The 27,726-nt window shown below is 33.8% G+C and overlaps 4 protein-coding genes across 5 annotated transcripts; 1 reads left to right on the forward strand and 3 right to left on the reverse strand.

Moving 5' to 3' along the window:
- The first annotated feature begins 420 nt into the window (after positions 1 to 420).
- On the forward strand, positions 421 to 4,084 carry LOC144573253 (putative protein kinase At2g41970). 2 transcript variants are annotated; one of them, XM_078322987.1, is made up of 8 exons: positions 421 to 618; positions 1,161 to 1,275; positions 1,667 to 1,920; positions 2,007 to 2,133; positions 2,235 to 2,508; positions 2,612 to 2,744; positions 2,852 to 2,938; positions 3,572 to 4,084. In XM_078322987.1, the coding sequence occupies exons 2-8, from the start codon at positions 1,191 to 1,193 to the stop codon at positions 3,686 to 3,688; spliced, it is 1,077 nt and encodes a 358-aa protein (XP_078179113.1). In that variant the 5' UTR covers positions 421 to 618; positions 1,161 to 1,190; the 3' UTR covers positions 3,689 to 4,084. The 2 variants fall into 2 exon arrangements, with proteins under 2 accessions (XP_078179113.1, XP_078179114.1); XM_078322988.1 differs by having other exon boundaries at positions 490 to 624.
- A 1,715-nt stretch (positions 4,085 to 5,799) lies between these two features.
- On the reverse strand, positions 5,800 to 7,855 carry LOC144573584 (chitinase 10-like). Its single transcript, XM_078323366.1, has 3 exons — positions 7,489 to 7,855; positions 7,207 to 7,363; positions 5,800 to 6,251 (listed from the first exon to the last, which is right to left on the reverse strand). Exons 1-3 carry the CDS (start codon positions 7,817 to 7,819, stop codon positions 5,885 to 5,887), a joined length of 855 nt encoding a protein of 284 aa, XP_078179492.1. The 5' UTR covers positions 7,820 to 7,855; the 3' UTR covers positions 5,800 to 5,884.
- A 6,947-nt stretch (positions 7,856 to 14,802) lies between these two features.
- ARIA (ARM repeat protein interacting with ABF2) lies at positions 14,803 to 23,126 on the reverse strand. Its single transcript, XM_078323243.1, has 19 exons — positions 22,567 to 23,126; positions 21,335 to 21,504; positions 21,077 to 21,249; positions 20,765 to 20,885; positions 20,314 to 20,388; positions 19,906 to 20,000; positions 19,711 to 19,786; positions 19,504 to 19,611; positions 18,918 to 19,046; positions 18,724 to 18,792; positions 18,576 to 18,635; positions 18,374 to 18,497; positions 18,126 to 18,265; positions 17,705 to 17,768; positions 17,487 to 17,566; positions 17,254 to 17,318; positions 16,578 to 16,695; positions 15,261 to 15,385; positions 14,803 to 15,173 (listed from the first exon to the last, which is right to left on the reverse strand). Exons 1-19 carry the CDS (start codon positions 22,928 to 22,930, stop codon positions 15,083 to 15,085), a joined length of 2,247 nt encoding a protein of 748 aa, XP_078179369.1. The 5' UTR covers positions 22,931 to 23,126; the 3' UTR covers positions 14,803 to 15,082.
- Positions 23,127 to 25,519: 2,393 nt separating this feature from the next.
- On the reverse strand, positions 25,520 to 27,462 carry LOC144573149 (phosphatidylinositol-glycan biosynthesis class X-like protein). Its single transcript, XM_078322849.1, has 5 exons — positions 27,370 to 27,462; positions 26,908 to 27,027; positions 26,434 to 26,773; positions 26,060 to 26,214; positions 25,520 to 25,981 (listed from the first exon to the last, which is right to left on the reverse strand). Exons 2-5 carry the CDS (start codon positions 27,016 to 27,018, stop codon positions 25,721 to 25,723), a joined length of 867 nt encoding a protein of 288 aa, XP_078178975.1. The 5' UTR covers positions 27,019 to 27,027; positions 27,370 to 27,462; the 3' UTR covers positions 25,520 to 25,720.
- Positions 27,463 to 27,726: the final 264 nt, after the last annotated feature.

The following is a 27,726-nucleotide window of genomic DNA, read 5'->3' on the forward strand; positions in this document are numbered from 1 at the left end:
ACTTAATATAAACAAAGCAGTTGTAAGTTGTAACTAGGTCCGAACTGATAGTAACTTAGAAGTTGAGAAACTGAAATTGACACAAAAGTAACAGAATTTTCGTTAATTGCATACCCGTATTTTTCATCAACCATTCAAAATACCTTTTGGGCTATTTTGTAAAACTGAAATTTGAGGTGCTATGGTCCTAAAAGTTCATTTGGAGGGAGAAGAAATATAAAACGTTCAGTGACTAATTTGTAGAAATTGAAGGACTACTTTGTAAACATACCATTTAATTCTTATTTTTTTACAAGAAACTCGCAAGTAACATGCCATTTTATTCGTTTTGGTTGTCACGTTCGTTGTTGACTTCAATATCTCCAGTGCTATCTCTGTTGTTGTGAGAAACAAAGAAGAAGAACATAGAACAGAGAAGGGTTTTAACGAGGGAAATTAACAGAGAGAAAAAGAAAAGAAAGAAAGAAAACAATAGAAAGGAGAGGGAGAAAGAGGAGACGAGAAGATAATAGAAATCAAAGAGTTTGTGTTTGCAAAATAATTTATTGGGTTGAGATTTCGACTTGAATCGGTGCGAATTTGAAGTTTGTGTTTGATTTGGAATCTGATTATGTTAAGGTAAATGTACTTGTTTATAATTTGAATTTATTTTTATCCTCCTTTTTCATTTCATGCACTTGATTACTTTGAAGATGCTTGCAACCGTGTCACTAAGTGACCTAATAATTTGCATTAGTATTCTGTAAATTCATCATCTGAATTATACATTTTAATTGAATTTTCAATAATAATTTGCAGATGATCATGCTATAGTCCTTTTTATTACTTTTTGGCAATTTGACAAAATGGGAGTATTATGTTTACTAAATTCCAAATGCAAAATTTAGAGATCGATAGCGCGTTTGCTTCCTGTCTGTCTAATTGTAATCAAACACCTCTAATTTTTGCATTAACCACAATTAAACACGCGGATAATGCCCTTCCATTGACACTACATAACGCGTAGTTTTTGAAATTTATGATGTCTTTGAAGGTTTCACATTACCTCAGAAAAGTTGTTGTTTGCACTGAAATTATAAGCATGTACTGAAATTATTCCTATTTTTAGAATTTTAGATGCTTAACATAATCGCTATGTACTGAAATTGTATCTGTTGTAGAATTTTTGGTGTTTAGTATAAATTCTCAAAATGTGGTGCTGTGGTGGTATGCAAGAGGAATCAAATGGCCCACCTGCCAGTCAATATACAACTCCGCCTCCGCAAAATTTCGCAGGTATACAACTTTTAAAAAAAAATTCAGAATTTTTTTTAAATAGTAATATTTCTTTTACTTGATAGATCTTGATCACCAGTATGACTTTCGGTATTTTTACGGTTGCCTGGAATTCATGGCCCCGTTTCTTGAAGAAATTTGATCAGACAATATTATTCATTTTAGTAATTTTATAAAGACCACATTTATGTTCCCAAACACATCATCATCTTTTGAAAAGCTAAATTGAATGAGAACAGGAACATGAAGATTTGAGATTAAAACATAAAGATATAATTATTTCATTTTTATTGAAATAATCTTTGATTTATGGTATGGATAATAACTGAGCATTTAGTTAACATTGCAAGATTTACAATTTTGTATCACTCTCTCTCTCTCTACAATTTAGGACGCAAGGAGCAAAGGGGCCCACCTCCAATGTCGAGGGGCGGGGGAAACACAAATACAATGCAAATTGATGTACCTGCCATTCCTCTCTCTGAATTGAACCGAATTACCGGTAATTTTGGTACCAAAGCTTTGGTTGGAGAAGGCTCTTATGGTAGGGTTTTTTATGCCAATCTTAGCTCAGGTGAGGCAGTTGCCATCAAGAAATTTGATCCCAGTGTAGCAAATGATCCTGAAGTTGACTTCACTGCTCAGGTAAAAGAGCTATAAAAGTGTTACCAATATTAAAATAAATAATTTGATTCAAAATCTGACCCAATTTGGTCTTGTTATAAATGTAGCTTGCTTCTGCATCAAAATTGAAGAATGAGTACTTCATACAGATGTTGGGGTACTGTCTTGAATCAAATAACAGGATTGTGTTGTATCAGTTTGCCACTAAAGGCACTTTGCACGATGTCCTCCACGGTATATTATTATTCTTTTTCATGGTTCATTTTCTTTCCTTAACCAATCATTGTATAATAACAAAGTTTTTTTTTTCTGGTGTTGTTCTGTGATGAATGTAGGAAAGAAAGGTATACAAGGTGCGGAGCCGGGCCCAATTCTGACGTGGGCTCAAAGGGTGAAAGTTGCCTATGGAGCAGCAAGGGGACTAGAGTACCTTCATGAAAAAGTACAACCATCAATTATACACAGAGATATCAGATCCAGCAATGTGCTTCTTTTTGACGACTACGAGGCGAAATTAGGCGATTTCAACATGACGAACCAGTCGCCAGACTCAGCTGCCCGTCTCCATTCCACCAAAGTTCTTGGAACTTTCGGTTATCACGCACCAGAGTAATAATCTAATACAGTTATCATTAGAATATTTGAGAAATTGGATAATAAATTAATTAATCATTTTCTAATTCTATTTTCTCACTTTTCTTCCATGTATTAGATTTGCCATGACCGGCATACTTACCCAGAAGAGCGATGTGTATAGTTTCGGAGTTGTTTTGTTGGAACTTTTAACTGGAAGGAAACCAGTAGATCATACAATGCCTAAAGGACAACAGAGTCTTGTTACATGGGTAAAGAATAAAAAATGTATACTTGAGGAAACTGTGTTTCTTCATTTGAATTGATTGTCAAATTAATGAATTTTCTTGTTTCTCTGTGTTTATTTTTCTGAATTTAGGCCACTCCAAGGCTGAGTGAAGATAAAGTAAAGCAGTGTGTTGATCCCAGGCTAAACAATGATTACCCACCAAAAGCCGTTGCTAAGGTCTAAAATAGTTCCTCCATTTCTCCTTTACTGTTCTGATGCCACTTGCTATAATCTTGTTTTAATATGAGTGAGGCTACGGTACTATGCATAGCGCATATTGGTATGTACTATGAATAAATATATTCAATTTTAAGGTCCAAACAATTGAATTGAACAGTTCAGCGTGATCTCCATATGAAAATGTACTTGTAGATCAAATATTATATTATTTAGAATTTTTTTTACTTTTTATTTGAATAGGCAGAATCCGCATAAATCACTAGATCTAAAAACTCTAGTCCATTCAAAAGTAGTGATTTTCTACCTATCTAAATAATTAGTAATAAAATTCTAAAAAAAAAGAGTAAAATTTAGTCCGCAAGTACATTTTCATATGGAGATCTTGTTGAACGGTTCATATCAACTATTTGAACTTTAAAAATAAAATTGATATGTAGTACTGACCAATCTGCGCTATGCATAGTACTGCAACCTCACTCTTTTAATATTATTGAAGCGCAAGTTAATGCTGAATGTATAGTAATCAACTAATCATTGATGCTTGAATTAGTACTTGTGCTAAATTAACTTGCAGAAAGCCAGAAACACAAGCCAAGCCTTGTTAACTAATATATGCTTCATTTGAATCAGATGGCAGCAGTTGCAGCATTGTGCGTACAATACGAAGCAGATTTCAGGCCTAATATGACAATTGTTGTCAAGGCACTGCAACCTCTTCTCAATGCGAGGCCGGGACCTGATCATTAGTTTATCTTTTTATTCATTGATTGTTAATTTTTTATTCCTCCACAACCCCACCAGGACCCCTCGGTTGTGGCCATCTTATCGGTTTCTTTACAAATTTGTGAACCGGTACTTGCCAAATTATATAATCATATTATGTAGTAAGATATGGAGTTGATAAATATACATTAGAAGAGTTGGGATTTGGCCATGAAGCTCTTCACTGTGACATGGAATTCTTTGGAACATGAACCTAATTAAGTTTGTATTCAAAAATTTGCAAGGACCATGATACATTTATAGTATACATTTATTTTGGTTTTGTTGTCCTGCATGATAAAAGCAGCCATATTTGTAATCTTGTTGTTTAACATTAGAAGATGAAAAATATACAACTGCAACCTTAGAAATTTTGGTAAATGATTGAAGTACACTTCATGAGAAAAAGTTTATATATAACTGCTTTTTGTATTCTGTTTTTCTGATTGGAATCTGCTAATAATGTGCATTTGGCATCAATGAGTTATGATACCATATTTTTCTTGTTGTTTTATTCTAATAGTTGGTGAGAAAAACCTTGTTTTTAAGAGAAAGTAATCACATGAAGACGGTTGAAAATTCTTTTGGATTGTAACCTTCAAATCGAAATATTTTTTCATTTTTTTAACTGTAAATTTGATGTCCTCCAATGATTTATCAAAAACCTAATTAATTAATTTCAATCATGTTTAACTTTCTTTGAAATTATTGTCCAAAATAGAGGGCAAATATCGTCGATACATACTTTAACGACTATCTTTTCATATGTTTAAAACTTTTAAGAAGCTTATAACATGCAGCTCTTACATGACCTCCTCATTTCATTCATGCATAAACTACATGAGTTTCTTGTTTCATTCTTTCATCTCTGACTTAAGTATCAAGAAAAATGATCGACCAACAATCTTATTTTATAATATTATTTAAAACATTAAGGACTAATTTGGAAAATATTAGACTGTCATCATATTCACTCCGAGAGAAAGGACTATGGTTTCCTGTTACAAGCTGAACTGATTAATAAACAGGGGAAAAGTTTCAGTCTTCCTCAGTATATCTAGATTAGTTGGCTTATTCATGCTTATTTTGGTTTAATTTGATATATATTATGGACTTTGTGTTCTTAATGAAAAATAAAAATAGGAAAGGCTTGAAGATGGCTGCAAGAAAACCATAGATTAAATTTATTTTCTCATTACTTAATTCATTATTTTATACATATAAAACTATTTTCTGTACTGTACTTTACATGGGCTATATATATTTAACAAATATTATCTCTATAACTAATAAACATATGGTGTCAAGATATGTAACTATAAAATGACGTTATTGGATCCCTCCTCCCCATATAAATACTTCTGAACCTAACCCAATAATTATACTAAGAGCCCACTACTTTATCATAATACATTACAAATACTAATTAAAAATAAACTTTATAACAAAAGTATTAATTTTAACAAGATAATGGAGTACGTTGTTAATTGCTAGCAAGAGAGGCCAGCCATGCATATTTAGGGATGGAACCAAAAAATGAAGTAGGATGCGACTAACTTTTTACAGTTGAGCATAATTGTATAATTATTGTTATTTTAAATATAAGCATATTTTTTTTTAAAAAAATTGGAAAAACAACATAGGAAAAGAAGCATATTTTGAAAAAAAAAAAAACAAAAAACAAATTGAGCAAATATCTCTGCTCCGCCGCTGACCATAAAGTGTATATATTATTGATGAAGCGAGAGGCCAGCATTACAGAGAGAAATTAATCTCGTGTTTCTAGTTTACCCGGTGGTATAGCATGGGTCTCTTGAAGTATGATTAAGAAAACAGATAACAATTTAAAAAATTATCTTCGGATCTGGATTGTATTCTCTCTTCTCCTTTTTTTTTTAAATTGATCTGGATTGTATTCTCTCCTCTGTAACTTATTATTAACATTGAAAATATATGTCGAATTCAAACCAGCTGACAGCTTCTGTCAAGGGTTTTTGCCAAAGAAAAAAATATTTTTCGAAATTTTTTCTTCAAAATATATATAAACAGGGTTCTGACCTCAGTTGTAATTAATGCGATATATTAATTCCATTGAGTTTTATTTTTATTTTTTCTCCTCTTCTCATTTGAATCACTAATTGACATTCAATATTAATTCATACTTATACTCTAGCTAGCTATCTAATAGTGCTGCTGGTTAGCACAATCAAGATTGGGTCCAACATCAACACCAAAAATCTGAGCATATTTCTTGTAGTAACCGATCCGATCATTGGACTGTGCATTGTCGGGAATGCCGCACTCGAGGCCGCCATTAATTATGTTCGTCACGAGCCCGAAACCGGCTGTTCGGTTGGCGGCAATGTCGGCAGCTGTCGGATGGTACCGACCCACCATCACGTCATGGCAGGATGGCTTGGGCTTCTGCTCAGTCATCCAAAACCACAATGCCGTCTTGAAGGCGATGACGGAGTTGTTCGCGACCACCTCGGGGTTCTTAAGCCCGTCGAAACCCAAGGCCTGGCCTGCTGGCCCATAATTGAAATTCCTAAACAACGTAAGGTACAGCATTATGAATTGTTATTGGACAAAGATTATGACTTCAGTTTTTTCTTTTTTCTTTTTTTCTTTTATTGAAACACAAGGCAAAGAAAAATAATCGAGTGAGGTTATGCTGTAATATGCATATCATTATTTTCAAAGTTTTGACGATTAATCTAAATTGTTAAATATAATCTCCATATGAAAATATACTTGATGAGCAAATTTTATATTTTTTAGAAACCTTTTACTATTTTTGTAGATTGATAGAAAATCATTGTTTTTGAATGGTCCAGAATTTTCAAATTAGTTGATTTTCTATCTAACGAAAAAAAATTTAAAAATAAAAAAAAGTGTGTCTGCTGGTACATTTTTATTTGAAGATCATATTAAACGGTTTAGATCAATTATTTGAACATTAAAATTGAAAATATAAGCTCATAATGCGGGTCTCTGTATAATATGATTGCATATTATCATAGCCTGAGTCATAAGAGGCAGAGGAAGTATATAAATAAGAGTAAGGCTACGGTGAGTTGCGAAATAAAACACGTTTTTACTTCACGTAATATCTTCATTTTCAAAGTTCAAATAACTGATTCAAACCGTTAGATATTTAATATATATTAAAATATGCTTGGAAACTAAATTTTACATTTTTTTTGAATTTTTTTACTATTTATTAAGCCATTTTGAAAATCTGAAAATCCAGGTGAACAATAAAAACAGTAAAAATTTCTGGACCACTGGATCGGCGATTTTCAAAGTGGCTTAATAAATAGTAAACAAATTCCAAAAAATGTAAAATTTGGTCTCCAAGCACATTTCAATATGGAGATCATGTTGAGCAGTTCAGATCGACATTTTAAACTTTAAAATTGCAAAATATAAGTGTAAAGTAAAATAGTCACTTTACTTCGCAACTCACCGTAACCCAACTCTATAAATAATATAAAACATACCAAGAGATTTGGATTGGACCTCTGCCATGATATGTCTTGCCAGGGTAGCATGGCCACTGTGTGTTAGTGCTGTCACAGTAGTCACTCTGTGGATTTACTTCTTCCTTGAAACACAGTCCCCATGCGTACGGTCCATCAGGTGCCGTTGCCCAACCCCCTGTAAAAAAACCAAAAATAAAAAATGTAAAAAAAGAAAGTAGATTTGTGGCTGTAAATAATACAAACATTGTTGAAGAGAATGCTTTCAAGTCTTTAATTTTATTTATTGGATTTGGATTGGACCTGTAGTCTCATGAGAGATCTGAGCTAAAAAGGCAGCGATTTCGCGCTTGCGTGTGATCAAGTCGCCGGTGTTTCCAAACTCGGGGAAGTGTTTGGTGGCCTCGATGAAGGAAGAATAGCTGTAGAAACCCTTGGCGGGGCAAGCGGCATCGTCTTTGTGCAAGAAAATAGAGTTATTGTAGAGCTTCTCTGTTACTATGTATGATATTGGGTTGCAGTCGTGCTTGGGCGTATCTCTTGCCTCAACATTACAAGTCAAAGAGAAGAAGAGAAGAAGAGAGAATGAGAAGAGAAGGGAAGAAGAGGAGGGGAGAAGAGAAGGATGTGCCATGTGAGAAAAGTAATTCAATGATCTCTTTGTTTGAACAAGTGTGTTTATATAAAGAAGGGAGGGAGAAGAAAATGATGTGGCATGCGTGGGTTGGATCCAATCAAAATTGAAAGAATTGACATTGTAGTTGACCAAATCAAAATCAAGGAATCTAGAGACGATGTCAATCGCATTCTTTTACCCGTTTATCCGAACTGGAAATAAATCTGCTACGATTCCAAAGAATTGCACAACTCTGCTTTTCCAAATCCTACCACTTATTTATTTTGAGATTTGTGCATAAAAATAATTGCTTTGAAATTTGTATATTCTAAAATATTAATGGTTAGATTTGAAAAAACAGGATCACTACAATTTTTTGGAATCGTTGCAGATTTATTTCCATCCGAACTATATGGTATTCCATTAGACGGAGATGGATAAAAAAAAATCGTTTAACTTACTAAATATGAATAAGAGTAAAGAGTTTCTGTTAACATAACGAATAAGATTACGAGTAAAGAGTATTATTTATTTGTTATTCAATATATAGTAATAATTAAAAATAAAAATGATAAAATTATATATATTATTCAACCTCTATAGAAATATATTTATATAGAGATGATAAATGGTATGATATAAATTTATTTATGGCTCATATATAGTTATTCGGTGACACTTTTTTTTTTCATTTAATATAAAATATTGATAAGGATATGAACATGTTTCCACCCAATTCGTTTTGTATCCATTGATATCCCTAGTCTAGATGGGGTTGATGGAGTGCGGTGGTGGTGGTCATAATTCAATTAAATTATAAGAAGAAGAATACATTGTATACAACCATCCCCACTACTAGCTAGCACTACCAGCCTTATTGGGCAACTAGTTGACTCGACCATATTTGACTAATGTGAGAAGAAATCGCCGAAATGTCGCTGACCACATGATGTCTTGTGCCAATTTCTTGATCAATTAAACTAATTCGCCTCTTTTTTTGTTTCAAATATACTCTTCTCCAGTTGATATAGATTACTCTTTTCAAGATTTATTGAGATTAGCAGTGATAGAATAATAAAACGTCTTTCCTTTATATATCTATCATTAATTTCAAGCCTTTTTTTTTATATCTATCATTTTATATTCTTAAGATCCAATTTATGCGGGGTTCATTGTTAAAATAATAATAATAATAAAGTTTTCAATGTTTGAATTTAAGGGAGGATTTAAGGTGGGGCAGACAGGGATAGCCACTTCTATGATTAAAAAAAGATGCAAATTTTATGTGTAATTTTACTATTTTTAAATAAAAAATATATAATTTATTAATTTGTTTTTTAAATATATCTTGTTGGATATTAATTTATATAAAATTCAGTCTCCATCATAATAAATTTTCCAATTGAATAAATTAGATCAAATAGTGACTTGGATATTACTATTTTTGAGAGAAGGGTCGGTACTATTTTATTTAATCAAATTATATTAGACCCGTCCAATGTATGTCAAAATATTTGATTCATATTATAAAACTTGGAAGTTTGAAAAATCCTATAACAAATTTAGCTTTATTTTGTTGTAAGAATGATTCATTTCTAAAATTACAGCTTATTTTACGTACTAATATTATAAATTTGTAGTTTAAATAATAGAAAATGTCATAGAGGAGGCAGAGGTGGTTCAAAGTCCCTCCTTGAAATTAGAAGAAGAACATAACCTATGGAGGAGAAATGTTATTTCTTAGAGGAAGGTTAGATCTGTAACAGCTTCTTTTTTTTTTTTTCTGAAGAAGAAGAAATGTGTGGAGGTTAGATGTATAACAAATTAACAATTGTTATAATGACTTATCTATCTGCAAACTTTTATTCTGATCATCTCTGTTCAAATATGTTTGTTTTGGTGGACAAAAATTAATTTTTTAGTACTGTAGTATGAATATTGTAATATTCTGGTATTAAGACTTTAGATCAATTATTTTACAGATATCAGAGTGGTATCTAACGTCAGTTTCAATAAAACTGATACTCAATGAACACTTCTTCGTAAAAAAAAAAAAATAACAAGTGGAGTTGACAAATTCCAATTTCTATAGGGGCGGTTGTAAACGGAGATCATGGATGGTTAATTATACTTCAAGTTTTAAAACTGTTTATATGGTTTAATTTATAAGAAGCTAACAGTGAGGTTGTAATTTGATGGTTAGAATTTTATTTTGTGGTCGGAAAAATTTGAGTTTGAATTCTAATCAAAGGTTTAAATAGTGTTTATTACGTCATAGGGAACTGGTTAAAAAAATGGCGCTATGTTCAAATAGCGCCGCTATAGCGCCATAGCTTTTATGGTTCGAAAACGCTATAGCGCGCTATTTAGAACCTTGATTCTAATTAAAAAATTTCCGACCACAAAATAAATTGTAAAAAATGAGTGATGTTCTGTCTATCTAAAGATATATTAAACAAATTGTAAAAAATATAAAATTTAATCAGTAAGTACATTTTCATATGGTTTTCAATCCGACTTTGATTAAATTTTGAAAATAAAGATATTAATCTATAGCACAAACGGCGGATCCGTAATATGCATGTTACTATTGCCTCACTTAAGTTGAAACTAATTTGTGGAGATAATAGAAACAAAAATATAATAAAGCAGTAATAGACCAATAATTGGGTACAAAAACGAGGCGCATTAGGAGACTTGAACCAGATTGAGCACGTGCTACAAACGCAAATTAAGCGCGCGGAGTGCGATATGGATAATTATTTTCCACCACAAAAAAGTACCACTAAAGATGCTTTTAGATTTGGTTAAGCTTTGGAAGGATAACACAAGTTAATATAACAGCCATTAAATCATCAGAGTCAGACCACTCAAAAATAGTTTATTCGATTTTTTTTTTCTCTTACTGTTGTGGAAAAAATATTTTTTAAATTATGAATTATTACAGATTTGGTCAGATTTTGAGGATGTCCAGCTTGACAACTGAATTATCTTGACCCGGTTCAACACTGTAATTTTGATAGAATTTGTATCTGATATTACAAAAGCAATGACACAAATGTGTCAATAATTCTCGTGGACCATTTGATCCACAAATAATTTAAATTGTGTTTGATTTTTAAAGAAGATTTTTTTTCAGAGTAATTTTGGTGGATTATGTATGTCATAATCTTTGTGGAATCTTTTTTTTTTGAAATTCTTGGTAGAAGCTACCAAGTTTGAAATATATAGATATAATTAGTACAACAAGAGCCTAAACAGCTATCCCTTACAAGTATACATTAATTATGTGTTGCCACCCTACTCCTCATAGCCCATCTCAACCAAAGGTCATTTTCCTCCCTAATCATCAATACTAATTGCCTCGGGGGTAATCTAGAGCTATGTTTGGATGTACTGAGAATAGCGAGAATAGCGATGTTCCGATCCATCCAAACATACTTAATTGCTATTCGGAATAGCGAGAATAGCGTTGTTCTGCTATTCCTACAAAAAGTCGAAATAGTAATTGGTGCTCTCTCAAATGTTCAATCTCTCCATCGCTATTCTAAATGTTCGATCCAAATAATATTTTCGTTATTCCGAATAACACCACATCAACACTATTCTCACACTCTTCCAAAAATCACTATTTTCATCTACTATTCTAGAGTGCATCCAAACGAAAATGAATTTGTTTCGTTGCCTGGGGGTTAATCTTTGTGGAACCATAGACAAATAATTTAAACTATATTTATTTTTTAAAGAAGTTTTTTTTCAGCATATTTTTTGTAGAGTTTATATATCTGATGTTCCTGTCATCGAGAAATAATTCAAATTCTGTTTCATTTTTAAAGAAGAATTTTTGGACTAATTTTAACCATTTGATATCAATTAAACCTGTAGATGCAAACTAACTATGGCATATTTTGTAGAGTCTATTATATTGCAAGTGTGAACTGTTAATACCTAATACCAACCATGCTGTATTAATTTATTGTACCAAACCAAAGGGTCTTTTGAGAGCTGTACCTGCTCATGCCTCAATTGGAGTCAAGTTGAGCAGGCGGCATGAAAGATGGCTTTAGGTTGTACAATAATTTTGTCAATATAAACAGTGCATTTGTATTTAGACGTTTGTAATTGGAAAGTCAAATTTTTAAATGAAATATGATCAGGGTTCCAATCATCCAAAAAGATATAACAATATTCAATCTGCTATGATTTAGCAATTCAAAGAAGCTAAACAGGAAGAACTAGTATTTGATCTAGTGGCTAAGACATATGGTTTCTATACGAGAGGTCATAAGTTTGAAATTCAGATGAATTTTTTTTTTTTTGTAATAACAAGGATATTAAATAGTAAGATGGTTTGACCTCCAACTTTACTCAAAAAAGAAGCTAAAGAGAGACTCCTAATTTTTTTCAGAAAATTAATTAGTACCAAGCATTTTTCTCTCCCCCTCATGTAATTTTTATTTTCAGAAAAATATTTCGCGTTTGATATGACATGTTTATTTTTATTTTTAATGCTTCACATAAAAAAGATCGGCGTGCGTTGCGCGTCTTCCATTGATGGCACGATTGCCTGACACAGACAAAAAGGTTTAAATTGTGACATTTTATATTTTTAAGCCGACATGACACAATGGGTCTGGGAATGCAGGAAAGAAAAATAAATATGTGAATTAAACAATCATACATTGGCATCATATCCAAAGTTAACATCAATCTCATTGTAAGGCACTTAAATCAGCCAATAAGTGTGACACAGACATTCTAAAATATATTGTATATAATTGTGGTGCATTTTTCTTATTTTTAGAGAAAAAAAAATCAATTGTTCAGTAAAGAGAGCGATTGTTTTCTTCTCTAAAAATAACAAGAACCGAATCAAAGTTTTTGTTCAGACATAAGTTGATCGAAACTTCAGTATAATTTCTCTTTTTTTACACCATCACACTACATATTACATAGGATTTCAAAAATTAGGTGGACAAAACAAAATATTTGGTCAATCTCTTTATTCGAATTTCAAAAACTGAGTTGACCGAATCAAATATTCAATCACCTTTATATCCGGATTTCAAAAACTAAGTGGACCGAATCAATTTTTTTTTAGAGAAAAAAAAAAAACTTTGGTCACCCTCCATTTTCATTTTTTTTATGGTCTAAAATGTGTATTGGTGTAAAAGGGGGAGATCAAACCAAAGTTTTGATCATCCCATATATGGACCGAACCAAGTTTCAGATCTTGTTATTTTTAGAGGAAAAAAAAATCACATGTTCAAATAATTTTTTTATTTTCTAAAAATTTAATAAAATTGGCATGACTATTTGACTATTGGTTGTGGTAGGTTGTGGACCTTGTGGTTTGACTACTTGAGAGTCCAATTGTTGAAAGAAATATAAATATTTAATTCTAATAAATATATGAAAAGGTTAGGACTCTGAAAACTAAAAACTGACTTCAAATTCTAGTGGAAAATTAACAAATTCCCAGCATTTGTTTCTCACAAGACTGGTTGAACTTTGCGAATTTGGCATGACAAGAACAAAATGATTTGGACCTCGTCTTTGAACTCGCATCATATTTGTCCTTGCACAATTTTTTACATCTGGATAAGCAGTCATGGTACAAATATTGGATTTCTTGTTATAAGCGATGCAAGAAGAAATATACATTAATTTAAAAAGGCAGCTTGATGCTGTTAAAACAAAAGTGCAGATCAAGGCACTCTTTGAAATTACTATTGCTGTTGCTGTGATGGCCCAAAAAAAATCGCTAATTGCAGAGAGAATTAATGGGCCGGGTGTAGATTTACATTTCAAGAGATTTCGGACACCAATTAATCTTGTATATATATATATATATATATATTTTTCAAGTTTTTTAATTCAGAAGAAAAGATCGTGTATTAAGTTTCTGTTAAATCCAGTGTTATAAATAGCTAGCTGTAGCTGCGCTATAACTTTTTCGGACCCTAAAAGCTATGGGCGATATATAGCTAGCTACTTAGTGCAATCGCTTATTTTTTTTAACTATCCCGCTATACCGCTATAATCGCTATTTAAACCATTGGTTAAATCTAATTTAATATAATTGACAAAATCAATCGAACAATAGTCAATAGAATTGGATCAGTCTAACTTGCATATTGTCAGATTTAATATTTTTATCCGAAGAAATTTAGGAACGATTTAATACTTTTTAATTAAATTATCCTTTGAGAGAATGAACCTACACTAAGTATATAATGACTTGTCAGTATATTCAAATAACTTGAAAAATTAGTTTAGCTTTTAAGAGTATTTATGTTTTACATACCCTCCAATAATTAAATTTATTACGAGGATTCAAATACCTCATGCATAATGTATCTTTGTTGTCAAAGTTCAAATAGTTAATCCAAACGCTCAATATAATATTTATATTAAAATATGCTTGGAACCCAAATTTTATGAATTTTTGAATTTTTTTTTTACTATTTTTTTAGATAATTTTTTGAAATAGATACAAAATCATTATTTATATATGGTCTAAAAATAATAATTGTGTACTATTATTAAATCTTAAAAAATTAAAAATTAATAAAATATATATATAATTCGGTCTTAAAACATATTTTAATATGAATATTACATTGAGAAATTCAAATCAATAGTTAAGACTTCAAAAACAGGATATTAAAATGTGACGCACAATGAAGTACGAAAGGCGGACATTTAAACCCTCATTACATCACACTATCTTGCTAACACTTTTACCAAAATTATCACTCTTTTCTACCTCCATTATTCCAAATAACAATATTCTAACAATATTCTAACATTATTATGTTAACAATTGCGCATAAGAACATTCCCTACCAAACAAGACTCATGGTTAAAAAACAGTACAATATAAAAATTAGATTGAACACTAATTGTACTGATCTACTTTAGTAATCAGTAATTACAGATGCCCAGCTACTGACAAATAAAAAGTTAGTCGTGCTAATTGCATACTAAACAGATCAGACTAAGCATGTATAAATGAATATATTTAGATATACTTGGTAAATATCGGAGGGCAGAAATACCCTAATGTTGCACTGAAGAACATTTCATTAAAACACCTCACATGGAGTCAGATTGATCCGACCGCCTTGGGTTTATGTCCCCACTATAACAACACTACTAAACTCAAGTGCCATCCAAGAACCACCCAAAAGCACATGTAAAATGAGTCTATGCCTAAATTCTAACTGTACAACCACCTCAGCTTAACATGTTAGTTGACAATCAGCACTGGTGAACAGTTTATGACCGAATAACTCTGTGATTTAACCGAAGACCTTTAGCAAAAAAACTGCGGATTTCAGGAACAATCCGTTCAATCAGCACAGTATATCTGCATGTTTCACAAACATCATAATGTTACAGAAAAATACACAAAAAGAGAATAGTATGATTTATAAGTGAAGCATTAGGTAATTACCCCGGCTTTGTGCAGATTTTGTCAAACTGGCCCAAAATGAATAAGATGCATGTATGTCTCAGTGACATGGCATGAAAGGCCTCTGACAACTCGTACATGTCTGAGACATTATCTAGGTTTACATCCTACAGTAGATCAATACCAAAACGTCAGCTCTGGATTCAATTTAAGTTATTTATAATGCCATAATAGAATTTAAGGGAAAAATTTGATCATCTATATACAAGAAAAGGTAGTGTAACAGAAAATAGATCAACTTCTCTACAGTCATCTCAAAGGACCTGATCAACCCAACCAGCCTGAACCTGATTAACCCATAACCAAAGCTAATGCGATAATCCAATCCAAATAGGGCTGTCAATGGATCGGATTCTCGTATTATCCAAAAATGAATCTATTAATACAAATGAGGATCCATATCCATTATCATAGCAGATTTTAGATCAAATTCAGATTATATTATATGTTTTAGTTATAAAAGATTTAAACTAGTAAAATACATGCATAACACAAATAAATATAATTATTTTATATTATAAATGTACAGATAGAGAATATCAACTCTAATTTAACTCATTTATGTGACTAACTATGATTTATATCTTTAAGCATGATATATATAGCTTTAAACAACTTGAATCATATGTAAAACACTAGAATAACATTACTTACCGAATTCTTAGTAGATTTTATGTTCAGAATTTTTTTCAAGATCCAAATGTGTGGATCCAATAAGCTATTGAATACATTTTTTTGATTCATGTGGATTCATTCATGCGGATTCAGAACAGGCTATCAGATTATGGATATCCATAAACAGGCCTAGATCCAAACTATACCTGAACCCCAACCTTTACCACCTGACACAAAAACCATGAATTACTTCAACCATCATCTGCCACTGTAAAATGACCTTTGCTAGGATAACAAACAAGATCGGTCTCCAACCTGATTCAAGCCCATAGTAATACCAAAACCTTCCTGAATAACCCCACAACAGCCCAAAACCCAAACGAAGCAACCCTAAGACACAGAATGAACACAGAGCCAAGACAAACCCAAACCTGAATAAACCAGACCCGCAAAAAATAAGTCATACCAGGACCACCAGACTCAACCCTGCGTGATTACAACCACACTTAATCACTAAAATATTCCCTACCCACATGCATAAAATAGCATTTAAGGTCCTTAACAAAATTAGCTAGTTCACAATTGAACAGAGCATTTAAATTTGATTTCAAGATATCAACAGATTCTTAAATTCAAAGTTGCAAGTGCTTTTCATCTTAACATTCAACACAGAAGTTTCATCACCTGTGCAATGGTGTATTCACAGAGGCGCTTCAGCCCCTCTAACAGGTACTGATCAGCTGCTCTAAGGAGATCTTGTGCAATTTCATTTGTTACATCAACTGAGCCAGTATATATAAACCTGCAACATGAACAAATAAAGCATTTTGCTATAACAAGGGTAAAGACAGGTACACATGGGCATCAGGCCATCATTAAACAAAAATCTAGCATGCAAAACAGTTGCTGGATAGGAAATGCTTTGTTGCTACACAGCATGAATTTAGGTCGTGTTGTACGATAAAAAATACATAATTCATCTGATAATCCCAAAAACTGCAGTCCAAAGCAAAAATCACTTGGGGGAGGAAATCTCTAACCAAAGTTCAAATAAATAACAAAAATGATCCCAAAAAATACAATCCATGTATTATTTAGTCCCTAAATCCAGGTTCCCATTTTGGTCCCTAAAGTTTTGAAATTGTACCCAATAGATCCTACTCTTAACATATGGAGCTTTAGGGACCAAAGGGAAATGTGAGATATTTAAGAACCATCTGTGTTATTTCCTCTAGTGTTTCAAATAGTAGCCTCGTGTTGGATTAGGGTTAACATCAAGCTATCTGGTTTATTGTGCATGGCCATTAATACTTTTTGTTATGATAGATCATAAGCACCATAATGCAAAGTCCCAACTAACCTCATCATCAGCTCGAACACATCCCATCTGATGTTTGGTATCTCAATATCTCTTGCATCTTTCTCCTAATCAAGGAAAAAAAATTCAAACCAACCAAGAAACACAACAATCAGGATAGGTTTAATATTATTTAGTTTCCACATTAAGTTGTATTTTTTTCCCTCTAATGTGGCATAATCTTTAGAATTTTCAAAAGGTAATGAAAAACCAAAAATTAAGTTACTTATTCTCACCCTATATCCCCCATCAAACATTGCACGAAATGCATCAGAAGAAGCAAGGAGAGCAATCCGGTGTGCGTAAAAGCGTTTGCCTAAATTTTGATGGGAAAACTCAATCAAGCATTTCAAGTCTTGAATAAAACAATGAAACAAAGAACTGGTTTAAGATAAGATACAGCATGTCTGATTTCAGAATGACAGTACAGGAAGAATAAAAATTGTAAACAAACCTTCAACTAGGAAGGTAACATCTGAGAGTGTAGAACTGTTCACATATTGCTCACCCAAATACACCTGAAGAAGGTTCACTTTTAAGTACAGGAAGAAAAAATCAAGGACTACAAAATTTGATAACCTCTAAAATTCCAGAGATTTAAGTCCTAATTCAAGGAAGATTTTCAAGTAAAATCTTCTTCAAAGAAATTACAACTGTCACTTTTATCACCATAACCCGATGGATATTTAGACTTATGGTCTATCTAAATATATACATTTAATTGTTTTCTACAGTTACGGATTCTTTTAACCTTCCTTTTATTCAAACAAAAAGAAACAACCCTGATGTCAGCATAGTGACACTTCATGCTCTTAATCTCCAATCTGAATCTTATTTTTTAGAACTTACAGAAGCATGGATTTCAAGTTGTTAACCTGTGGGGTTGGAGATGGTGGAGCCGCATCCATTGAAGAGAGAGATGTAGCTTTATTGGCCAATTTATACAAAGCTACAGCACCATCCTGTTGATACTTCATGTTTACTGAACAGAGCATATCAAGAAGTAACTCAAGTCCTGAAGCAATACAAATCAAAATTAGACAAACAAATAATAGCACCTACAAAGTCTACTAATGTAGCATAATAGCAAAGTCAAGTGATCATTTGCAAGATGAAGTAATACCACTGTTATCAATGAATATTGTTTTCTGATCCTCAGGAGCACAGAGATGAGCAAGAGCCAAGGCAACACGTCTTTGTACAGGTTTGTCAGCAACTCTCATCATATAAAGCAAGTGCTTTAACACCTGTTGTTAGAACTATGAATCAGGGCTTGTCATATCAAACAAATTACCAACATGGAAAAATAATAAGAAGCAACTCACTCGTCCATTGATCTTCTCCTCTAATCTTTTCAATGTCTTGGCAACACAGTCCTTTGTTGCCTGGAAAGAAACACGGCGGCTCAAAATGTTACTGCAGATAAACAACACAGGTCCATTTTATATCATGTGCCAATAAATAAAACTATACCTGAACAATGAATTCTCCATCTTGGAGCTTTTGCACACCTCCAACCTTGACAAAATCTGACACATTATCCTACCAAAATACCAGGATAAACAACAAGTCAACAAAAATATAGGAAAAGCGTAGAAAGTAAATCATCTGAAAGAGTCCAACAAAGATTAGTTGTGTAATGAACACTGATGCTTATGTTGGAATACCTCATTGTCAGCAATTCCATAGAGAGCAAAAGCAGCATTATGCTGGAGAGACCCATTCTTTGAGTCCAGAAGCTTAAGCAAAGGAACTAAACCGCCATTATATGCAATGCCTGCTTGGTTATGAGGATCCTAGACAACAGCACTGGAATTTTAATATTTATACTACTCACAATGAAAGATAAGGCATGCTTACATCAAATGTGCAATGCTTGCTTGGTTATGGGATCCCAGACAATAACAACAATGGAATTTTAATATTTATACTACTCACAACGAAAGATAAGGCATGCTTACGTCAAATGTGTAATTTAGGTCTGAAGTAATTTTCATTAACTAAAGCCTCAACTTGAACTTGTACCAACTTCAGTCCTCAAAATGCAAATAACTCCCTAGCCTTACTTGAAAGACACTTTAATATTTATTGGAACTCCTTTCTTTTATGATAACTACAATCTTTCATTTAGACTACCATTTAAGCAATCAAATAAATAACCTCCTAAAAGTAAAAGCCCAAATATTTTTACATAACACAAATGTATTTCTATTATCACCGGCCAAAGTATAATTAAATAAGACAAGGAAAAACCTGAGCAAGCCTCCCAAGAGCAAAGGCTGACATTTCCCTGAGCTGGACATCTGAAGAGTGTAGCATCTCAACAAGCGGCCGAACTGCTCCTCTTTGTACAATGTGCACCTAAACAGAATGGAATCAACATTACAAAATTTTAGCAAACATGAGACAATGGAACTTTTATCCTCTAATAAGAAAAGAGAGGCACACAGTTGGAGAAACCTTGCAATCTGAATCAGCTGATGCAAATTGCCCAAGCAACAAAGCTGCCTCCCTTTGGCTCTCAGTGCAGCATGAACTACAAAAAAATTCCAATCAGGTCGGATGAAAGGAGGACATAAACAAGAAGAATCTCCCACCAAAGACTTTACAGAGGCGATTCAATTAATAAATTTGATTTTCTATTGGTGAATGTACCTTAGTAGGCCAATAACTGGCTGCAAAGCTCCAGCAACAAGAACTTCCTTCTTAATATTTGGGGATGAATGAACCAAATTACCAATCACACCCACCTAACATATCAGCAACCAACATTAACTTCTCCACTGGCAATAGCATATAGAAGTTAAAAGATTGCAATTTTTTCCCTCTCATTTCAATTGGTAATTACTCTCAATCAAAATCTTTCGGTGTGTTCAATTCCTACTAATAAAACTGAACTATACTCATAAATTCAGTGGCTTTTTATTATTAAAATTCAAATTATTCTTATTTGGGTCCTCAGACATGATTCTTTTAAAAGCATACATCCTTCCTGCATTTACTCACTGCCTCTCTTTTCATTGGAAGAGATAATGGAAAATTATATGGATTATAAAATCTCACCGCCTCGTAATGAATTGCAGCATCATCAGATCGCAACATGAGTATTAATGTTGGAAGAGCATTACATTCAACAATCTGAGGACAAAAATTGAGGAACAAAACAAAATTATAAAAGTGCCCTTGTAATTTCAAAAGAGTTCCTTTACTTTTCATCGACAAGTATTCAGTTGGTTATCGCAAACTAATGAATGAAAGCAAATGCAAAATAATTTCATATTACCACTACATACATTAGTGGTCAAGATATTTGCAGGGTAAATCCTGCTTGCATTATCAAATATCAATCAGAAATTGCAGTCTTTCAGTACATAATAGACACTGAAATTTAGTTAAACCAACATGTGAAAACCTCCTGTCAAACAATTCATCAATCGGGATACCCAAAAGATAATAATAACACACAAAAGATAGGCAAAATAAGGTGCCTTCTGTGTTTAATAGAGATACTAACCAGGGTCTTGTTTTCATCATTTTTAAAAGCTAATGTCCTTAAGGCTCCTGCCACAGCTCTTTGTACCTTCAAATCTGCAGATTCCAGAAGTTCAACAAGAGGAGGGATACCACCCTCCATCCTGTATTACAACAACGAAAAACAGTAATTCAGAACCAGACAGCAGTTGTGACAAACCAATATTTTGTTTCTTTTTTTATGGTTATTGGAGTTACCCAACATAAGTTAGGTATCCACTCGTATATATGCATCCACAAGACCAATATTATAGTATGCATATCCATGTCAATTGAGAAGGTATAGAAACATAACCTGACAGCAGTTTTGATGTTGCTGTTTTCATGAGCTAGATTTGTTATCGCATCGGCAGCTCTCCTGATGACGCTATTTACCGCTCTACAGTTACCGCTCTTTCTGTTCCTCAGTAACAGATCAACAAGTAGAGGCAAAGCACCCGCATCCACGATAAGCTGCTGGTGTTCAGGCTGTTACAGAAAGACAAGAACAAAATTTTAGCAGAGCAAGACAGATATTCTCACAAAAAATTGTAATATTGTTGAATAGAGGTACCTTGACAGCAAGAAGGCCGAGAGCAAAGGCGCTCCCCTTCTCAACCTCATGCTCACAAGGCCGTTCACCTCTGTCTCCACTGCCTTCAATCGTTAGAGAACTTGGCTCTCCCAAATGCTTTACCAGTGCAGGCACTGCTCCAGCGTCCACAATCATGTTCACGACCTCCTCTGCAAAAGCATAGAAAATCTGTGAGATTGACAAAAGATAAACTTCGGAAAATCCATCTACTGTGAACTTATTTCGTGGAATGTTTATCATGCTTTAAATTTAGTTTCAGAAACTAGATAATAATGTTAAAGCAGCAGGCACCTCGCAGAATGTAAAGCAATATGGAAGTATACATGAACAATCAGAATTTATTGAGCAAAAGCTTACTTATGTATGAATATTTTATTTTAATTATTGGAACTTCATTGCTGGACACAATTCTTCTGTATTTTAGGGTTTAGCAATGCTGAGTTTTAAGAAAGCTGTATCCATGGACCAGGTGATTTTATCAACAAAAATTTGGTCCTTAATTGGAAACCATCACAGTTATCCCTCAATAGATGAGTAATGAAGGGAAATATTTCCACAATCAAAGTTGTTTTTTTCTGAGGAAACACAATCAAAGTTTGTGCAACATAGCAATCAACAACTAATCTGGGATCAGTTGTTATTCTTTACAAGGAAAAGATGTACAAACTTTGATTACTTGAAAAGGGTTGCATTTATAAATTGAAGGCAACCATAGTTATAACAACATTCAATAGAGGGCAAACAAAAATGTAATTTACTACAAGAGAACATTTACAACAACCAATTTGTTTTGCATATATAAGATAATTTCTTAATGAGCAAGGTCAGCTGCAAACACAAACTTCTAAAAGCGCATGTCAATGATATTGATATAATGTCTCTTCCTCTTATAAAGAAACAAAATTCTTGAATCAAAATTTATATCTCAAAACAATAGCTACAGCAACTCATGCAAACTGGTAGTTATACTTTAATTTACTAGTTTATCAACCGCCTATGACAGATTTGGCATAATTATGCAATAGAGAAAAATATACTAACTGAAATACGCACTACTCTAACTTTCACTCAAACAGACATCAATCTCATCTCCGTCTAAAATTCACGTTCGTAAACCACCAGATCTAACCTTTAGTCCATTCACAAAACAACAATCGTGACAATATGTAGTAGAACATTTAGAGAACGAACGCAAAAAATCACTGTCATACCATTTTTCGCTAGTTCAGCGAGTATATGACTAGCAGTCTTAGCGGCGGCCCGATCAGCGCCGCGCCAGGAGAAACTCCTCTCAAGCACCTCGACCTGAGCTCTGACCTCACGCCAGATCGCCTGATGGGAGCGGCCACAGCGGATCTCCCTTTCCTGTCCCGCCATCTCCTCGTCTTCCTCTTCTTCTTCCCCTTCTTCCTCTTCCTCTTCCTCCTCTCCATGTTCTTCCTCCACCTCCATCGCCACCGCCAGATCCGCCGGCGGCTCCACCCCAAAGGAGGAAGAAGGAGAATCTTCTTCGTCTAGCTTTCGCTTCAGACCCTTTCTCCTCTGGGTTCGCTCGCACTGCTGATCGTCCTCCATGGCAAGAGAGAGATATGTAGAGATAGGGAGAGAGGAGAATCTCCACTGAGAGAGGTTTCCGCTTTTACGGTTCTCGTTCGCCACTCCTCTCTCCGTTTTTTTTTTACTTCGGTCGTTCTTTTCAGTTTTCACTCTCTTGACCTTTGGCCCTTTTTGTACTGGGTATTGGGTAACGCAGTAAAGCAGCTTTCTTATTATGTGGGATTAGTTTCACATAACCCTCTTATTATGTTTTAATTCTAATCGAGCCCTTGATTTTCTTTGGCAAAATTGCATTCCAGTGGGGTCGGGCCGTCAGGGACAGGATTATTGCTGCTGCTAAAATTTGCTAACAATAATACGCCGCTCAGTTTTGTGGGTAGGATAATTTCCTTTAGCCAATGATAGAAAAACACATCTTGAATTTGTACATGTCCGTGAAACCTATGCGTGTAATTATACATTCTGTGTAGTGCGGCAGCGGGAATGGGACCTGGACAGGAAACATGGAGCTGTAGTTTGGAATTCGAAAGGAGGCAAAAGTTGCTGATGGACCTGTGTCGGCCCTGTGCCGAGCGCATGAAACTAAAATTTGTGCGGGAAGTTTTGGCGCAGTATTGTCCTCGCGTCCCCCGCCTAATATTTTCGGTCCGTTTTATAACTTTACCCTAATAGAAACTGAAAATTTCGATCATTTTCCCGGTCATTGCTCCAGACTCCAGAGTCAAGGCAGCCCTACTAACCAGGACTTAAGTTACCTATAGTAACACAAATTTTGAGTTTAAATCCAGACCGTCAGATCTGTTTTGGCACGAATATTAAAGGCACCGTTCATTTCACCTAGGCCACATTGGTCCGGATTCTGATCATACGATCGTGATCTAAACTCAAATTTTGAGTTATTTCGGAGGATCTGGACTCGTTTTTCACTTTTACTTCTTATTTTTTCCCATCCGATCTCCGTTTTTCTGGAAAAGGAAGGACTTGTTCGGCCGACAAATGAAAACGGGCACGAGCACGGGAATTGACTGAAAAACACTGTTCTCGTGGAGAAAAAAAAATCAGTTGAACTGAATTTTTTTTTTTCTCACATGAACAGTGATTCGTCTGGACATGCTCGAAATGTGCGTCTCCTGGGGTGTCATGTCATGTGCCAGTGTCATGTTTTAGACATGAATTGAACCTGATCAGAATTCAAAAGCGTCCCGACTAAATAAACAAGTAGTGGCCCGAAGTTACAAATTATTCGCTATATAGTTTATACCCAAGCTATTCTCAAATTTGACAAACATTATGAATAATTTTCCTATATTTTTAAATCATTCATCTTTAGTGAATGAAATATTCACAAGAAGCTTAGGTTAATTACTATTTTTTTTTTATAAATTACTTGTGTTGTTAGAATAAAATATTTTTTGTGAATTTTGATGAATTTTCTATATCATAACCGAACCATAAATTTTTCAACCAGATTGAATTATTTCTAGATCTCAAAAATATTACCACTTATGCATTTTCTATATAAAAAATAATTACTTCGTATTAATAGCTTTAATAATTACCTCTCAAAAAATATCAAATTATATCTGTACATGTAATTCATCTCAAATCTTAATTTGCGAGATCCAAGTGATATTATGTTATGCTGCATCCATGTGATATTTCTTGCAATAAATTGCAGCTGTTAATTAATAGTTTTAGCCATAGTAATATGTTCCCACTGTAATAACAGAGAAGGATAAAATAACCCATGACCCTGTTATTTTAACCAAAAAAAATTATTGCTGCGACTTTTACTTCTCTCGGTTCCTAAAAAGCCGGATATTCATATTCATATTTGTGCAATTTCAACGGCGGAACTATACCGGAACATCTGCATTAATAAATAGTGGCAAAATATAATGTTTTTTTTGTAGGAGATTGCAAGCTTAAAATTCAGATGAAAGAATTTATTGTGGATATTGAATAGTGAGTGTCTTGACTTCTAATCTTTATTCACAAAAAAAATTTAAATCATAAGTGGCTATTTCATTTACAACCTAATATCATAAATAAAAAAAAAATATTTTAACGAAATTGTTTTTAAAGCATCATGTTTGACAAAAATATTAGTTCCTATTCACTCATTTATCTTAAAAATTAATGAAATTGTTTTTAAAACATCATGTTTGACAAAAATATTAGTTCCTATTCACTCATTTATCTTAAAAATTAATTTATGGGACGTATGAAAATTTCTTTCAATTTCTACAAGCTAAAAGCATTTAAAATTAATTGCTCGAGTGCAGTGCTTTTGCAATTAATTTTAATTGCAGTCTAATTTTACGAATGTAAATACTGTCAGAACTTCGCTACACTCTGTCAAACACTTGCACCACCCCCGTCTTTGCTGATAAATTTAAAAAAAAAAAAAAAAGGCACTTCCCAGTGCCTCCCCTCTCCACTGAGAAAGCCAAAAAAAGGGAAAAAGTTCCATCCCGATTCCCGACCCTTATGTTGAATGGAAGAGCTACTAAATCAACAGATTAAGTTTTAAATGAAGTCAAATTGTTCTCGAGGGCAAATCAAACTTGGCACAGAATAAACAAACTACAAAGAAATTTACTCATAAGAAAAGAATAAATGCATCACTGTTAAATTAGAGGTTGATGTACATGGGTTAGATACCAGTAGGATGCATTCAGCCAGCTGGTCAAAAGAAACTCTGATGAGTGATGTTTCCCAAAAATCTAAGCTTGGAGGAAGCACAATGCAATTATACAGTGAAAACAAGAAGAAAAAGAATGTCAAACTAAGCACAATGCATTACTGTTAAATCGTGGGATGATAAAAAGTAGAAGCGGAAACTATTGACAAAGCACAGACCAGAGCTGAAAGGAAGGTGACAGCTGATACAACAGTAGTGTGAGCTTCATCTCCGCATGGTATAAGCCACGTCACTGTCACGGCCGGTCCCGCTTCCAGAGCAGTGACCCTCCACTGACAGGTTTTGTCTGTGTCCTTTTTCCTACATCTTGTGTATAAATCTGCCCGAGAAATCTCAACCTTTGAGTAGCCACTACCATTGAGAGGCTGCAAATTCATAACAAACAATCAGATCCTTTTTTTACCAAGTCCGAAATAATACAAAATTTTGTTTTCTGAACTTACAGGATATCTAACATGGAGAGGCATCTCAATAACAAGCTCATGATTGTCTTTTGATGACAGCACCAGGTCCATGTGGATTTCAACAAAAGAGCTATTTGAAAGAGCAGAGGGTAATTCCAGATTTGCATCCCCAAAAACGGCAGCATCAAGGTAAACTACACTAGTAAAATATACTCAAGTCACCAATAAATTGAGAACAAAATGAGAACTGTGTGTGCCTCAGGTAATGAAGTACCACTGGTATAAATTATAATTAGTATGAAGTTTTTTTGGTCCTGAACAGGTACAGTGGTCGAAGCCGATATACATGTACTTGACTACTTGAGCAATTAGTTAAGCATTGGCTAAAATAAAGGTTCTTGTAAGATGTATACCTTTACGGTTTACAAGTCTTTGCAACTCGAACGGGTCAGCGAAGACACCATTAAGACTCTCGATAATCACAAGCTCACAGTGGAATCTGTTGAGGTATGTTGATGAAAAGTCCGAGTCAACTTCTACTTTTAGCTTTGAAATTAAACGGCGGTGAGAGCCTTCACCTTCCAAACTCCGATGCAAATTGGGAATTTTTATTACTTCTTCAATACCAAGATTCTCACATGGTTTAGTTGCAGCAGATCTATTTGACGATAAATTGGGGTAGTTCGGATCAGCCGCAAGATAGGCAGTGGAGCAAGGACTACATGCCTTGGTTCTTTGAGTGTCATTGTCATCCTGGGAAAAAGCAAATCATAGACCTCATTTGAGTTACTATTAGTACACTGGAAAATAAAGAAATCAAAGGATGATTAATTTTACCAATTCAAGTATTCCAGAAGGGAGTTGTATTCTTTATATAATCCACTTACCATATTAGCCAAACCATGACTAAACAGAAGCAAAATTGTGATAGTGCATGAATAGATAACAAGTGGTTGGAGAGAGCAGTGATGGCAATTTTCAGAAAATAACTTCATCATCTCTGGGTACTACAACAAATGCAAAACATAAGAAGTTAGCTTGATACACTATTTAATTTACTGGTACACAGTGATCAGAAGTAGGTGGGAAGATCTCACTGAGGCATTTCACCGAACATTTGGTAGGCATAACTGTTCTGTTATACAATTCATCAAAAAGAATGAGAATCAGTTTTGACAATTAGGTCCTCAGTCAGTGGGACGAGACTTGGCTTAACAATAAAAATTTCAAATAGAGCAAACTATTATCCTTGACAAAGCTAAAAAGTTAGGATAGATTGCTTTTTAGAGTTTGGCCTAAACAGAGAACTTCTGTAAATAAAAATTGAGGATGTAAAATAGTTACGATACAAAAACTCTGTCAGCTCCGACCTCCGAGTTGGATCTAATTGGCTGGTGTGGAGGGAGAGTATGAACCGAGCTTGAGGTCTGAGCCAAGTTTCTCCATTTTTATGTGAAATAGACCCAAATTTTGCCGAATCAGAAACCAAATTTCACTTTCTGCGCCTTTTAGTTGGGATGAATTCTGAATTGTGTTCGAGGAAGAGGTGAGAGAATTTTGAAGAGGAAGAGAACTGCGCGTTTGAGAAGAGAAGGGACTTTTCCTTTGTAAGATACTGGATGGACTCGGTGTTTACGGTGTTTAATGGTGGAATTCTGTACAAATACAATAACCTGGTTCAAAGTACTCATCAAAAAAACCTGGTT

Source organism: Carex rostrata, chromosome 21, assembly GCF_964058835.1.
Source record: "Carex rostrata chromosome 21, lpCarRost1.2, whole genome shotgun sequence".
In the NCBI taxonomy this organism is placed as follows: Eukaryota; Viridiplantae; Streptophyta; class Magnoliopsida; order Poales; family Cyperaceae; genus Carex; species Carex rostrata.

Coding starts and splice junctions, on each gene's coding strand:
- ARIA (XM_078323243.1), bottom strand. CDS start 22,930: ATGGAGGACGATCAGCAGTGCGAGCGAACCCAGAGGAGAAAGGGTCTG. Junction 20,886..21,076: donor AACATCAAAACTGCTGTCAG/GTTATGTTTCTA, acceptor GTTGTAATACAG/GATGGAGGGTGGTATCCCTC. Junction 17,567..17,704: donor TGTTACCTTCCTAGTTGAAG/GTTTGTTTACAA, acceptor ATCAAAATTTAG/GCAAACGCTTTTACGCACAC.
- LOC144573584 (XM_078323366.1), bottom strand. CDS start 7,819: ATGGCACATCCTTCTCTTCTCCCCTCCTCTTCTTCCCTTCTCTTCTCA. Junction 7,364..7,488: donor GATCTCTCATGAGACTACAG/GTCCAATCCAAA, acceptor GTTTTTTTACAG/GGGGTTGGGCAACGGCACCT. Junction 6,252..7,206: donor GGTCCAATCCAAATCTCTTG/GTATGTTTTATA, acceptor TACGTTGTTTAG/GAATTTCAATTATGGGCCAG.
- LOC144573149 (XM_078322849.1), bottom strand. CDS start 27,018: ATGATGAAGTTATTTTCTGAAAATTGCCATCACTGCTCTCTCCAACCA. Junction 26,215..26,433: donor AAGACTTGTAAACCGTAAAG/GTATACATCTTA, acceptor TTACTAGTGTAG/TTTACCTTGATGCTGCCGTT. Junction 25,982..26,059: donor CTCTCCATGTTAGATATCCT/GTAAGTTCAGAA, acceptor ATGAATTTGCAG/CCTCTCAATGGTAGTGGCTA.
- LOC144573253 (XM_078322987.1), top strand. CDS start 1,191: ATGTGGTGCTGTGGTGGTATGCAAGAGGAATCAAATGGCCCACCTGCC. Junction 2,134..2,234: donor TTTGCACGATGTCCTCCACG/GTATATTATTAT, acceptor TGATGAATGTAG/GAAAGAAAGGTATACAAGGT. Junction 2,745..2,851: donor AACAGAGTCTTGTTACATGG/GTAAAGAATAAA, acceptor TTCTGAATTTAG/GCCACTCCAAGGCTGAGTGA.